The sequence below is a fragment of the Staurois parvus genome, unplaced genomic scaffold (genome assembly GCF_062004578.1).
Source record: "Staurois parvus isolate SC_StPar_1 unplaced genomic scaffold, SC_StPar_1.0 ptg000165l, whole genome shotgun sequence".
NCBI classification, from domain to species: Eukaryota; Metazoa; Chordata; class Amphibia; order Anura; family Ranidae; genus Staurois; species Staurois parvus.
Window position 1 is genome coordinate 2,595,238 of NW_028317961.1, and position 12,806 is coordinate 2,608,043.

The following is a 12,806-nucleotide window of genomic DNA, read 5'->3' on the forward strand; positions in this document are numbered from 1 at the left end:
GTTTCGGGGATTCTATTCTCTCTTGGATTCAAGCCTTGTATTCCTTTCCTTCGGCTTCCATTAAATACGCTGGGTATTTCTCGGATCCCTTTCCTGTTGGGCGAGGGACGAGGCAGGGCTGCCCGCTGTCCCCGGCGCTCTTTGTCCTGGCGCTTGAGCCACTGGCTTTAGCACTCCGGACCGACTGCAATGTATCGGGGGTTCCATACGCGGGACAGGAGTTTAAGCTGAGCCTCTTTGCGGACGATGCCCTCTTGACCCTTACTAATCCTCTGACGACGCTTCCTAATTTGCAACGGGTTCTTGAGCGCTTTTCCTTGATCTCGGGTCTACGTATTAATTTGGATAAAACCGTTGCTCTCAATATTACTTTGGCTTCAGATTTGGTTTCGCGCCTACAATCCCACTTCCCTTACCGGTGGGCTTCCTCTTCTCTTGAATACTTGGGCATTCGCTTGACCCCCACCTATGACTCCCTTTTTGCTGCAAATTATTATCCTTTGCTTAGCTCCTTATCTTCTCTTATGCATTCCTGGCAATTTCCGCACCTGTCTTGGATAGGACGGGTTCATTCAGTGAAAAATGACCATCTTGCCGAAATTGTTATATTATTTTCGCACCCTCCCAGTGCAAGTTCCCCCTCATTTTCTTCGGTTGCTTCAGGCGAAGTTTATGCGTTTTATCTGGGCCAATAAGCATCCCAGAGTTTCTAGAAATACGCTCTTTGCTCATAGACTCCAAGGTGGTCTTGGGGTACCCAATGTAACTAAGTATTATCAGGCGAGCCAAATTGCCCCGCTGTCTATGTTGCACGCTTCCTCCGATGTTCCTCTCTGGGTCCTGCTGGAACTGCCTAATTGTGCCCCTATCGCACTATCGACACTTCTATGGCTTCCCCCTGCCCTGCGCCCTACGGCGCTGAGTCCGATGTTGCTCCATGGCGTACGAGTCTGGGACTCGGTACGTTACTCCAGTGGCCTGATGTCACCTTTCTTGCCCTTGCTTCCAATCGTTAATAACCCTCTTTTCCCGCCGGGTCTAGATCACCCGAGGGCATTTTCTTGGTGGGTGGCTCATGGTTTCTCACAGGTGCGACACTTTTTGATTTTTCGGTCCTTTCCCACCTGGAATGTCCTCCGGGAGTCTCGGGATGTTCCCCCAGCGGAATTTTTTCGGTACCTTCAATTGCGGCACTGGCTACTCTCGCTGAGGGCCACTTCTGCTTTCCCATATCAGACATCTGCCTTTGAACGGCTTTGCCAGCAGCGTCCGGGCGCCCCGGGCCTTATCTCCCTTCTTTACGCAGCTTTGAACAGACGCTCGTCTTACACTTCTCTTTCATATGTAGTTCAGTGGGAACGCGACCTGGGAGTGGCTGTGGATCCGGAGGACTGGAATAAAGCCTGGTCACTCATAGCTAAATGTTCGTTTAATACGACCACGCTGGAAGCAGCCTATAAGGTATTGTTTCGTTGGTATTGGGTGCCGGCTCGTTTGGCCCAGGCTAACCCTGCCTGTAGTGATCGATGTTTTCGGGGTTGTGGCCATCGTGGCGATATCTGGATATCTGGTGGTCATGCCCGAGGTTGGTTCGTTTTTGGTCTCGTGTGTTTGGCCTCCTTTTCACTTTGTTTCATCTCTCCATACGCCGGGATGCTCGGTATGCTTTGCTTCATTGCCCCATACCGGGCCTCTTGGCTCGTCAGCAGCGATTGGCTTCCTATTTGTTTTTATCGGCCACTAGGACAATTGCCCAGGCCTGGAAGAGTCCGTTTGTACTTTTTCAGGGGGTGCGGGATCGTATGACTACTATGATGCTCAATGAACAGATGTCGAGTATATGCAATGACTCTCAACATAAATTTTTGAAAATATGGGAACCGTGGTTGCAATATGCCTTTCCCACGCTCCCCCCGGCCAGTGTAGGGAGGTGATAGAGTTTTGTATTGGCGCTCATGGACCCTTGCTCTCTGGGGTGTGTTTTTGTTTTTTCTCTTTCTTTCTTCTCTGCTTTTCTTCTTTCCTTTTCTGTTTGTTTTGATGTGACAGTGGACAGCTGTCTTTAGTTGCGATAATCTGAGTTTCACTGATGTTATTGTAACCTATGTGCCATTGATAGCCCCTACGTGGGCATACGTTTTGCCTTATTGGAATTAGAGCGTTGTCTGCTCTATTATACATTTTCTATCGGTGCAATTGATAGCCCCTGCGTGGGCGTGTTTTGTTGCCTCTGTTTTATACTGTTTAAAATTAATAAAAACCATTGAAATACAAAAAAAACCCTAAAAATCCAAGTATCCTTCCTGCTCTTTGTAAACACTATAACTTTCACGTAAACCAATTAATTTACACGTACTGGTTTTTTTTTTTTAGCAAAGACATGTCGTAGAATGCATTTTGCCAGAAATTTATGACTAAATTTGATTTTTGCATTTTTTTTTACTGGACATGTTTTATAGCAAAAAGTCCAAAATATTGTTTTTTTTTCCTCAAAATTGTCAGGCTTTTTTTTTATAGCGCAAAAATAAAAACCGCACAGGCAATCAAATACCACCGAAAGAAAGCTCAATTTGTGGGGAAAAAAAGAATGTAAATTTAATTTATGTACCATATTGCATGACCGCGCAATTGTCCAGTAAACTAGCACAGCGCTGTATAGCAGAAAAATGGAGTAAATTGCAGTATCTATACCATAGTTTGTAGATGCTATAACTTCCACACAAAGCAATCAATATACACTTATTGGGATTTTTTTTACCAAAAACATGTAGCAGAATACATTTTGGCCTAAATTTATAACAAACTTTGAGTTAACTATATATTTTTTATAGCTGAAAGTAAAAAATATTGTTTTTCTTAAAAATTTTTGGCCTTTTTTTGTTTATAGCGTGAAAAATAAAAAGCGCACAGGTGATCAAATTACACCGAAAGAAAGCTCTATTTGTGTGAAAAAAAAAGACGTAAATTTCGTTTGGGTGCAGCATTGCATGACCGCGCAATTATCAGTTGAATTAGTGCAGTGCCGAGTAGCAAAAAGAGGCCTGGTCATTAAAGGGGGTAAATCCTCTGGAGCTCAAGTGGTTAAAACCGGGAAGCTGATTGCTCTCTATACAGAGCTGCACCAGATTTTGCACTCTCCAGTTTTAGTAAATAACCCCACTGAATACATTAATATATTGGTACATATGTATATGTTAAGAAATTTTAAAAAAAGTCAGTCAAGCATAAATATTATATTACCACTTTACCAACAACTGCACAAGCAATTCTGAGATAGGACCTATTTGGTGCAAAATGTGCAAATTTAGCAAAATGTGTAACCAGGACACTATTCCTACATAGTTTATTTTCAAATACCTGATGACTGCACAAACAATACATATGTAATCCTTATGTTTTTCTATCCATAGTTATTTTTTTCTTTGCTTCCTTTTGTGGGCTCACCTGGTAAGTGAGAACAGATGTGAACAAGCATGTTGTCCTAATTACATACATTACACAATTAAATAAGACCTCTGGGAAGGTTTATCTCTCTATTATAGAACAGCACCAATTTATTTCTTCATCAAAAAAAAAAAAGAAGAAATATACAGCAACCAATGCAATATTCCATAAATAGTGTAATAAACCAAAATATTAAACTTCCTAAATATGTTTGCCAAGTATCCTTGTCCTAAGATATTATCATGAACCATTACAGGTGACATTCTAAAAACGTGGATGATTATCACCAACTATGTTACAGCATAAAGACGTGATGTTTTCCTGACATGTGCTTTCAGTTGATTATATGTTATTCCAGATTGTAATTGAGAATACAGTGCAATGGCTGCATAAGTTATTAGATGCATGTCACAATCTAAATTTGTACTTGCATTTCTTGACTTACCACCTGTGGATAAAAATGAATTTGTACAGAAATTTAGATTATACAATAGATGATTTATGTATTTTTTCCCCTTAGGCGAAAAAGCAAGCTGTTGAGAAAGGCAAGAAAGAGACTGAAGACACGCTGAGTGAGGCTGACAACATCATGACAGATGTCAATAACTTGGCACAAGGCATCAATGAAGCTGAAAATGTAAGTGAATCTTGGTGTAACTAGTGAAGATAAAGGTAACCTGTCACTAGAGGAACATGGAGGATACCATTGCAGAACCTTTCTCCTATACATACAGCTGCTTAGATGTAATGTAAATCCTCTTGCTTCAAAACCTTAAGAGATTTACGTGAAAAAGTATGCAGATAAGGATTTCTGATTTTTTTTCGAGGGTGTCCCTAAAGTCTGGACACATAGGAAATATCACTATACTGTATGTTTAGATTTATGTGTATAATATATCACTATATAAGTTCACCAAACCTTAACCCCCTTGACTTCTTTTTTTGGGGTATGTTAAAGGAGAAGGTGTACTCAATGAAAATCACAGACATGAATCACCTGAAGAAACTCATTATGAATGAATGTGCTCAAATTGCCGGAAATGTGGAGTTACTGTATCAGGTTCATGTTAATCTTGCGAAGCGCATGGAATTTTGCATCACGAATGGTGGAAATCACACTGAAGATGTTATTGATTAATATTCCAGCAAAATAAAATGTTCAAAATTTTTTGAAAAAATGCATTTTGCCTGTGTGTCCAGACTTTAGGAACACTGTATTTCCCCCATGACAGGTTTACCCTAACAACAAGGTCAATTTACTTTCCCTTTAAATTCTTTTCACGTATTTTATACATACAGCATATATCCACCCAGATTAGATGTGTTCTAAATTGTGCAAAAAACATGTTTGGAAGAAAGGGCTGTAGGTCATCAAAGGGGATGCAGAATATTACAAGTGATACATACAATAATGCTAACTAAACACATTTTTTGTTTTTCAAATGAAGTCAGCATAACCATGGAAGGCTGATGCATGATGTTTTTTTTTTTTAAATGTTCCATATACTACATCCTCTACTTCAAAAAGGAACAACCTAGCAGGATTCGTGTACTGCTACCTTTCATACAGATGTTTAAAATTCATCTCTCCACTTGTTAGAAAGACTCCTATATGGAATTTGCTATTCTCTTTGCTTCATGCTAGTTGAATGTGCACCACAGTCAGAAATGTTTCTATTTTATGACGAATTATATAAATACTTGCAAAGTCACTTCAATTGAGTAGTGTAAGGCAACTTTGTGGACACATTTTTTGTAAAAGAGGTGCAAAACTTATATGACTCATGAGCAGGGGCGGACTAACAACTCATGGGGCCCCGGGCAATAGGGGATCATGGGGCCCCTGTGTACTTGCCCATACTCAAACCACACCCAAAAAAGCCTATGAAAGGCATCTCATGGGGCCCCTGCAGTGCCCGAGTTCCCAAATGGTCAGTCCGCCTCTGCTCATGAGTATAATCTTCAGCTTTGCATAAAGGTATGGTACAGTTATATTTTTTTCTGAGTAGATGCTTAGACTTTGTTTCTGGTGCCTTTGGTGCTGGGCACCTGCAGCATCAGAGATGTCTCGCTCTGCAGGAGTGGGTAAGGTATGCCCAGGGGCGGACTGACCATTTGGAAACTCGGGCACTGCCTGAGGGCCTGGGGTCAGTAGGGGGCCCCATGAGATGCCCCTGGTACCTTTTTCATAGGCTTTTTTGAGTTTGGGCAAGGACACAGGGGCCCCATGATCTCCTATTGCCCGGGGGCCCCATGAGTTGTCAATCCACCCCTGGGTATGCCTATCAAACTCCTGATAAGATCATGTGAGTCAAGAACAATAGAGCGTTCCCTATGCACTGCACTATGTCAGATATGCAGCAATGCTCTGCCATTTCTGATACAAAATCAGGGGTTGATTAACAAGCAGCAAATATACTATTCACTTTGCAAGAGATTAACCCCAGAACTTAGTGAAAGTGTTGAAATTTCACTTTGTGAAAAATACCCAATCACGTGCAGAAAATATAAAACAAATGTATTTTGCTTATATATGATTGGATGATAGAAGTGAAGAGAGCTTCATCTTATTCTCTCAATCACAATAATGTTGATTCTTTGAAACTTATAGAATATTATATAGACCTCATATTACTTCACCGCAAACATTGTATCAGTATAGTGCTAAGCTCTAATTCCTCCTGTATTGAATTGTATTGTAACTGTACTGTCTGCCCTCAATTTATAAAGCACTGTGCAAACTGTTGGCACGGTATAAATCCTGTATAATAATATTGTATATTATGAATAATACTACATATCTCATCCTGTTTTTGTTCATTCAAATGGCTAATATTTTGTATCTGTATAGGAGTATATCTACAACCTTTATATCCATGCTCCATCTGCTGCTAGTCTATCTGTGGTAAACACTTTGCTTCTCTAATATGTTGTTTGTTTTCCAGAACCTCAATGATGTCAACAACGAGCTTCCATTACTATCGGCAAAATTAAATGAAAAAATAAACAATCTTACAGAAGAAATCCAAGGGAGGGACCTCCCTGAGCTGGTATACCAGGCAGAAGTGCATGCATCACAGCTAAATGAGTCATCCTCAAAATTGGATGGGTATGTAATATAGCAAATACAAAAATAGGACTGCATATGTATTCCTTTGGCCAAAAAAGTGCTATAATATGAAAAAAAAGAGAAGTGAATAGTAAAGCTGTAAATAGAGGATGTAAACTTGTATTTTTTTAGGCTGTATATGTATAGTCGTATAGTATGTAGGGGGTACATGTAAAGTTTGTTTCATATAAGCAGTGTCAGAAGAGACTACTATGTTGTCTTTGACTCTTAAGTATTCAGAACTACAACTTTATTTGAATTTTGAAGAATTATATGTAGTATTCATTAGTAATTAATCTAGATTAATCAATTTATAAGCAGTGTTAGAAAATCCTACTGTGCTCTTTGTGATTTCTCGAAAGGACCAGAAGTCATCCCTTATTTATTTAGGAAAAAAAAAAAAAGATCTACTCAGACTATGATGCTTCGTTATGGACAACATATGAATATGTAAACAAGTGCAGCGCTATAGTACTAAAATAAAACAAGTGCATCACATAAAAAATGTATCAATATATGCTAAAGCAGAACAGTAAAGTGCATCATATAAGAGTGCAGAAAAAGATCCGCAAATCATATAGTATAACACAACTATTAATGCGTTAAAAAACTGAATAGGTAATATGAAACAGCAAAGTGCATCATCTAAAAGTCCAAAAAACAATCAAGTGAATATACTTCAATAATAAAATTACAAAGTGCCTCATACTTGCATATATCATATCCGTGATATCATATGCAATATAAATAAATAAAAAATATATATTAGGTAGATAGCAAACTATTATACATTAGGTAGATAGCAAAATAATATGGGTAATAAAAATTAGTATTGTCTGTGATATGGTGTGATCCACATAAGTGTCCATTGAAATAATAAAGTGCTGCAAACTAAAGTGCTGGATGTGAACGTGATAACAATCACGCAGGGGAAACCTCCACCTCTAATAGATGTACACTCACCAGAATGTGATTGGTAACAGGCATTTCAAGCAACACATCTTGAGGTAGGGGGCAGCCAAGAGGTTAGAATGGACTGTCATCTAGGGCTTTAGAATGGACTGTCATGTAGGGAGCCTTTGTCCTGAGGAAAAATGTGTGCTGACGATGTGTGCTGCGCTCACTTGCCAGCAGCGCGTTGTCTTTGTGAGTCTGGAGGAACCTGCATATATGTGGGAGCTGATCGAGCAGAGGAGAGCTTTGAGCTGGCCGGGGGGGGGGGTCACATCCGGACTACTCCCATTATTTGATGTGGGGAGCAGCCCATTGGTGATTTGATGTGGACAACATATGATTATTTATTTTCATTATGTCATCAATAGCCATATTTACTAAAATAAGGTCCAATGTTAAGAATATATCTGACATAGTATCCAGTACTGATAGCAGTATGTAACCTCTTTGTCTTTCACACTCTACAGCAATTGATGAGTTTAGCAATGCAAGAATAATCACTTACAAAATATATTTATATTTCAATATTTTTATTGATAAACAAGCATATTAAAGCGTAAAACAAGATGGCAAACAATAAAAGAGAAAAAAAAGGGCCCACCCGCATGGCGGAACAAGATGTAGAATGATAATCATACCACTGGTAGGTACATAAAAAGATTAGCAGATAATAGCATTACAATTCACATAAAAAATGTCGTAGCCATCAAAACATACAGGTTTCATAGATCAATAAACAAAAAATAAACCAAAATAAACTAAGGATAACAGAGAGAAAAAAAAATGTTTCAACAAGTAGTAGAAAAAGAGAAGAAAAGAGAGACGAAAAGGAAAGTACTCTTAAGTGAAAGAAAGAGAAAAAAATATATATATAACGGGGGGGGGGGGGGTCAGCTGCCAGACACTCACGATACAGTAATATAATTAATCCAAGGATCCCAAGTCCTCTCAAATCTGGACACATCATCAGTGACGATACTCGTCAGTTTATCATTAACCATTATCCAGTTGAGTTTTTGTTTCATTCTATCCAGTGGGATCAAGGATTGTTTCCAACTCCTAGCTATGGTAATGCGAGCCGCCAATATGATATATAAAATTAATTTAATTGATTTTTTGGGAACATCAGAGGGCAGTATATTAAACAAGGCCACTTCCGGCGATCTACGGATATTAATTCCTGTCACTGAGTAAAGAAAATTAAATATGCGGATCCAGAACCTACTCACGACTGGACATTTCCACCAGACGTGGAACATGGTACCCTCTAGACTACAGCGTCGGAAACAGCCAGATGAAACGGAAGGATACATTATGGCTAGATGAGCAGGGACCAAATACCATCAAAGTAGCGTTTTGTAGTTAGATTCAACAAGATCAGTGTTAATCGAAATCTTCGATAGGGCATAGGCCGCAGTCCGCCAGGTATCCAAATTAATGAACTATTTAAATCCCATTCCCATAGAATCATGTAAGATAATTTAGTTAGGGGATCAACCAACAAAGCATAAACATTGGACAAGCGACCTCGCATCATCCCACTTGCCCCACAGGAGACCTCGAGGGAAGTAAGCGCACAAGGTTCTGCGAGTAGTCTAAGTTTGCTATCAATAAAAGAGCGAAGTTGATAGTAACGAAATATCTCTCCACGAGGCATCCCACAAAAATTCACAAAATAATGAAGAGACCGAGGGCGAACCCCATCCAAATAATCCCCAATACGTAGCAACCCCTTATTAATCCACCATTGGAACCTCGCAAAAGATAAACCCGGGGCAAACTCAGGATTACCAAACACCGGAGCCAACGGGTATGCGGAGAGAAGAAAGGTTTATGAGCTCGCCATCTATCCCACACTGACAATGAATAGGATAGAGTAGGACACAAAATAGGAGGGCGCAATCTACTGGGAAGCCACATAAGAGTACCAATAGCATATGGACGGCACGAAAAAGCCTCAATCCCAATCCATTGGGGGACATATCCCCTGGCTGTAGTACAAGATAGTTGTGTTATTTGGGCCGCCTGAAAGTATGCGAAAAGATTAGGGAGTCCCAAACCGCCATGCCTCTTCAGAGAAAATAAGGTAGATTTGTTCAGCCTAGGGCGCCTTCCCCTCCATACAAACCTGGAGACTGCAGCCTGTAGTAAGACTAATTCTCGTTTGGGAATCAGAATTGGTAATGTCCTGAAATAGTATAATAATCTAGGTAGGAAGGTCATTTTAATAGAATTAATTCTACCGAACCAGGAAAGTGAAAGATCCTGCCAGGCTAATAAGTCATTTTTAAGTCGTTTGAAAAGCGGGAGATAGTTGGCCTGGTATAGCGTCGATAAAGATTTTGTAAGGAGAATCCCCAGATAGGGGAGAGAATCAGGGGCCCACTGAAAATCAAATTTTTCCCGGCAGTAGCGAACCTCTGAATCGGGTAACGAGATATTTAAAGCAACAGTTTTAGAGGAGTTGAGCGTAAGACCGGAGGCCTCAGAAAACCGATGAAACAGATGGAAGAAACCAGGCAGAGACGTTTGAGGATTAGATATGTACATAAGAACATCATCGGCAAATAGGGCGCATTTATGAACCCTTTGACCACAGGTAACACCCGATATAGTGGAATCAGCGCAAATAGAAATCGCAAGAGGTTCCATCGCCAACACAAAGAGCAATTGAGAAAGAGGACATCCCTGTCTAGTTCCTCGTTTTATCGAAAAAGGGACTGATTTATGTCCATGAATGGAAACTTGAGCTGACGGAGTAGAATAGAGGGCCCGCAACAGCATCGTAAAATAAGGGCCAAACCCAAACCTGTCCAACGTTTTAAACAAATAGTCACAGGACAGACTGTCGAATGCCTTTTGAATATCCAGTGACAGTAGTAAAATTTCCCTTTGCAACGATCCATCCCAATTGGACTGCACAGCTGACTACAAAATATATTTATACTGTTTTTTTAGTATTAAAATAATAAACATGTTATACTTACAGTACCTGCTCTGCGCAATGATGAGCAGCCTCGAACCTCCTCTTCTGGGGTCCCCCGCCAGCACTGTCCAGTCCTGCTCTTCTCCGTCTGCCTCCATAGTAAACCGCTTGCTATTGGGGCAGACATGCAGACTCAATAACAAGCTGGGCTGTGTGAATTCATTGACCCCCTTACCCCTCGCTCTCTTTCTTCACAGCATTTTTGTTGACAGCAGCAAGAGCCAACAGCTCCTTCTATAGATACAGTGGAGGAGTATGCATAGCTATCATAGGACACAAAGGGGGAGATTTACTAAAACTGGAGCACTCACCCTTTTAACCTTGATAGAATATTTAAATACATGTGATATTTTGATAGCTGCTTCATTAAAGCATAACAAAAGAGAAATATTTACAAAGTACAGTAAAGCACAGTAAAAACTGGAAGCAACCAGCATTCACTTAAGTTGCTGTATTTTATTACGCTTTGCTCTTTGCCTCTAAAACCAAAAAAATCGACATCCTTTGCTTGTCTCAGTATGCTTTGACAATAGATATGCAGAATATGGCTCATCAAAAGAAAAAGAAGTTTATGTAAACACAAAGTAGTGTGTGCCATCCTTGTGAGAAAATGAATAAAAAGCAAAAACAAATTGCTCATGTTTATAATTTCTAATTCATGGCCATTGTCCAGGTGAATTGGCATCATCCTCTCTCTGAAGCTTTCATATTTATTTTTAAATGTGCTGCATAAAATGGTGGCATATAATCAAGTATGTAAATTTTGATACCTTGAACCAATGCACTTTTATAAAGATTGCCAGCCTGTTGCACTTTAATTAAAACTACTTTCATATTTTTCCAAGCATTCACGTTCTTTATATGAATGCATCTTGCCAGTTTCAGAGAAAGGCTTGACTGTCTTGTATTAAAACATTTCAATTTTCATGCTGAAACACAGCACAGCAATGCCACCTACCTATCCAGAAGATGTTTGTTACTTAATCGGTAGAACTTAATGGATAGTTACATATATTTATGTTGGCTAAATTTTGAACATATATGAAATGTTTAGGAAAGTAACAGGAAATTAAACCTATTGCAAAAAATACTTGTTTATAGTGGAACACAGGTACAAAACTGATACATCCTGTAAAAAGATATGGAAGATCTATAAACGGTATATATGTAAATTTACATACTGTATGCAAGACTTACCTAATACCTCAGTGTGAAGAACAGGTTTTGATTTATTAAAGGACTAACGGCTGCAAAGAAAATGTTCCCTGAGCTTAGTGGATAAGGTCAAGGTGTATACAGTGCAACAAGCTAATCATGCTTTAGCAAAATTCCTGTTTTTTTTTTTGTTCTTCCTAGCACTTGATTGGGTATACAAAAACATAGGTTACTAAGTGAACAGCATCTACTAATTTAATAAATTAACCCAAGATATGATGTGCTGAAGCCCATAGCAAGTATCATATAAAATGTTTTGCTATATGTTTCAGAGTATTTTTTTTCCTGTTTTCATAGTTTTATCACTTATTTAAAGTCCATCTCTGCATAAACCCAACCATCACCATACAATAGGAAGAGGTGAGTCACTCATGAGTCAAGGGCTGCAATGTCCCCAAATTTTTAGCAAGAAGAATATCCCCCATGGGATTTTAATGCACTAAATAAATGCCCAACCACCAACCTTCCAGCATATGGAAAAAATAATGATGGCGAGGTTGATGTCTGCTTCTGGAATGCGGTTTATAAACAGTACTTCAGAAATCATCCTCAGGTGGCTAGTACACACTTTAATGTCTGTCAATCAAGCCATCATTAGATGACTAGTTCACAGACACTGTGAAAAGAGCTGATCTAAAAGGCTTTGTACCATGATCACAAAAGTAATCAGTGTACTGTTTAATTGGAGATCATACTCCTTCCTCTTAAAACATGCAGTAGGAAGGTGGAATTAATGAATTAACATTCATTAGTTCCAGATTGCAGGGACAGTAGATTCAGGGTAAGGGGGTTGATTGTGGGATAATTTTGTTTAACCCTTTCACCTCCACTTTCTCTCATGTGCATCTGATTTCTATCCTGTCTTTAGTGACATGTGTTTTAACCACTCACCTTCCTTATCCTGTAAACTTGAACATTAATCCCCTATCACTATATTTGACCTGTATATTAACCATTTCACCTCCTCCTCCCTCTGTGTTCGACCTATGATGCTGCTGTATCAAGTGCATCATTATCTAGCTCCATGGTTTACCACCTATTTAAATGTCAGCATGTTTCCTCCTTTCCAGATACTGCAACTGTGGCAAAAAATGTAAT

At 39.4% G+C, this 12,806-nt stretch overlaps 1 protein-coding gene across 6 annotated transcripts in view; it reads left to right on the forward strand.

Moving 5' to 3' along the window:
• The window catches only part of LAMA2 (laminin subunit alpha 2), a 1,220,316-nt gene that overhangs the window by 1,000,349 nt on the left and 207,161 nt on the right, over window positions 1-12,806 (forward strand). For all 6 annotated transcript variants that reach the window (XM_089676131.1, XM_089676133.1, XM_089676134.1 and 3 more), the window contains 2 exons: window positions 3,965-4,081; window positions 6,390-6,553. In XM_089676131.1, coding sequence (XP_089532257.1) covers window positions 3,965-4,081; window positions 6,390-6,553 — 281 coding nt within the window. The remainder of the gene's footprint in view (window positions 1-3,964; window positions 4,082-6,389; window positions 6,554-12,806) is intronic.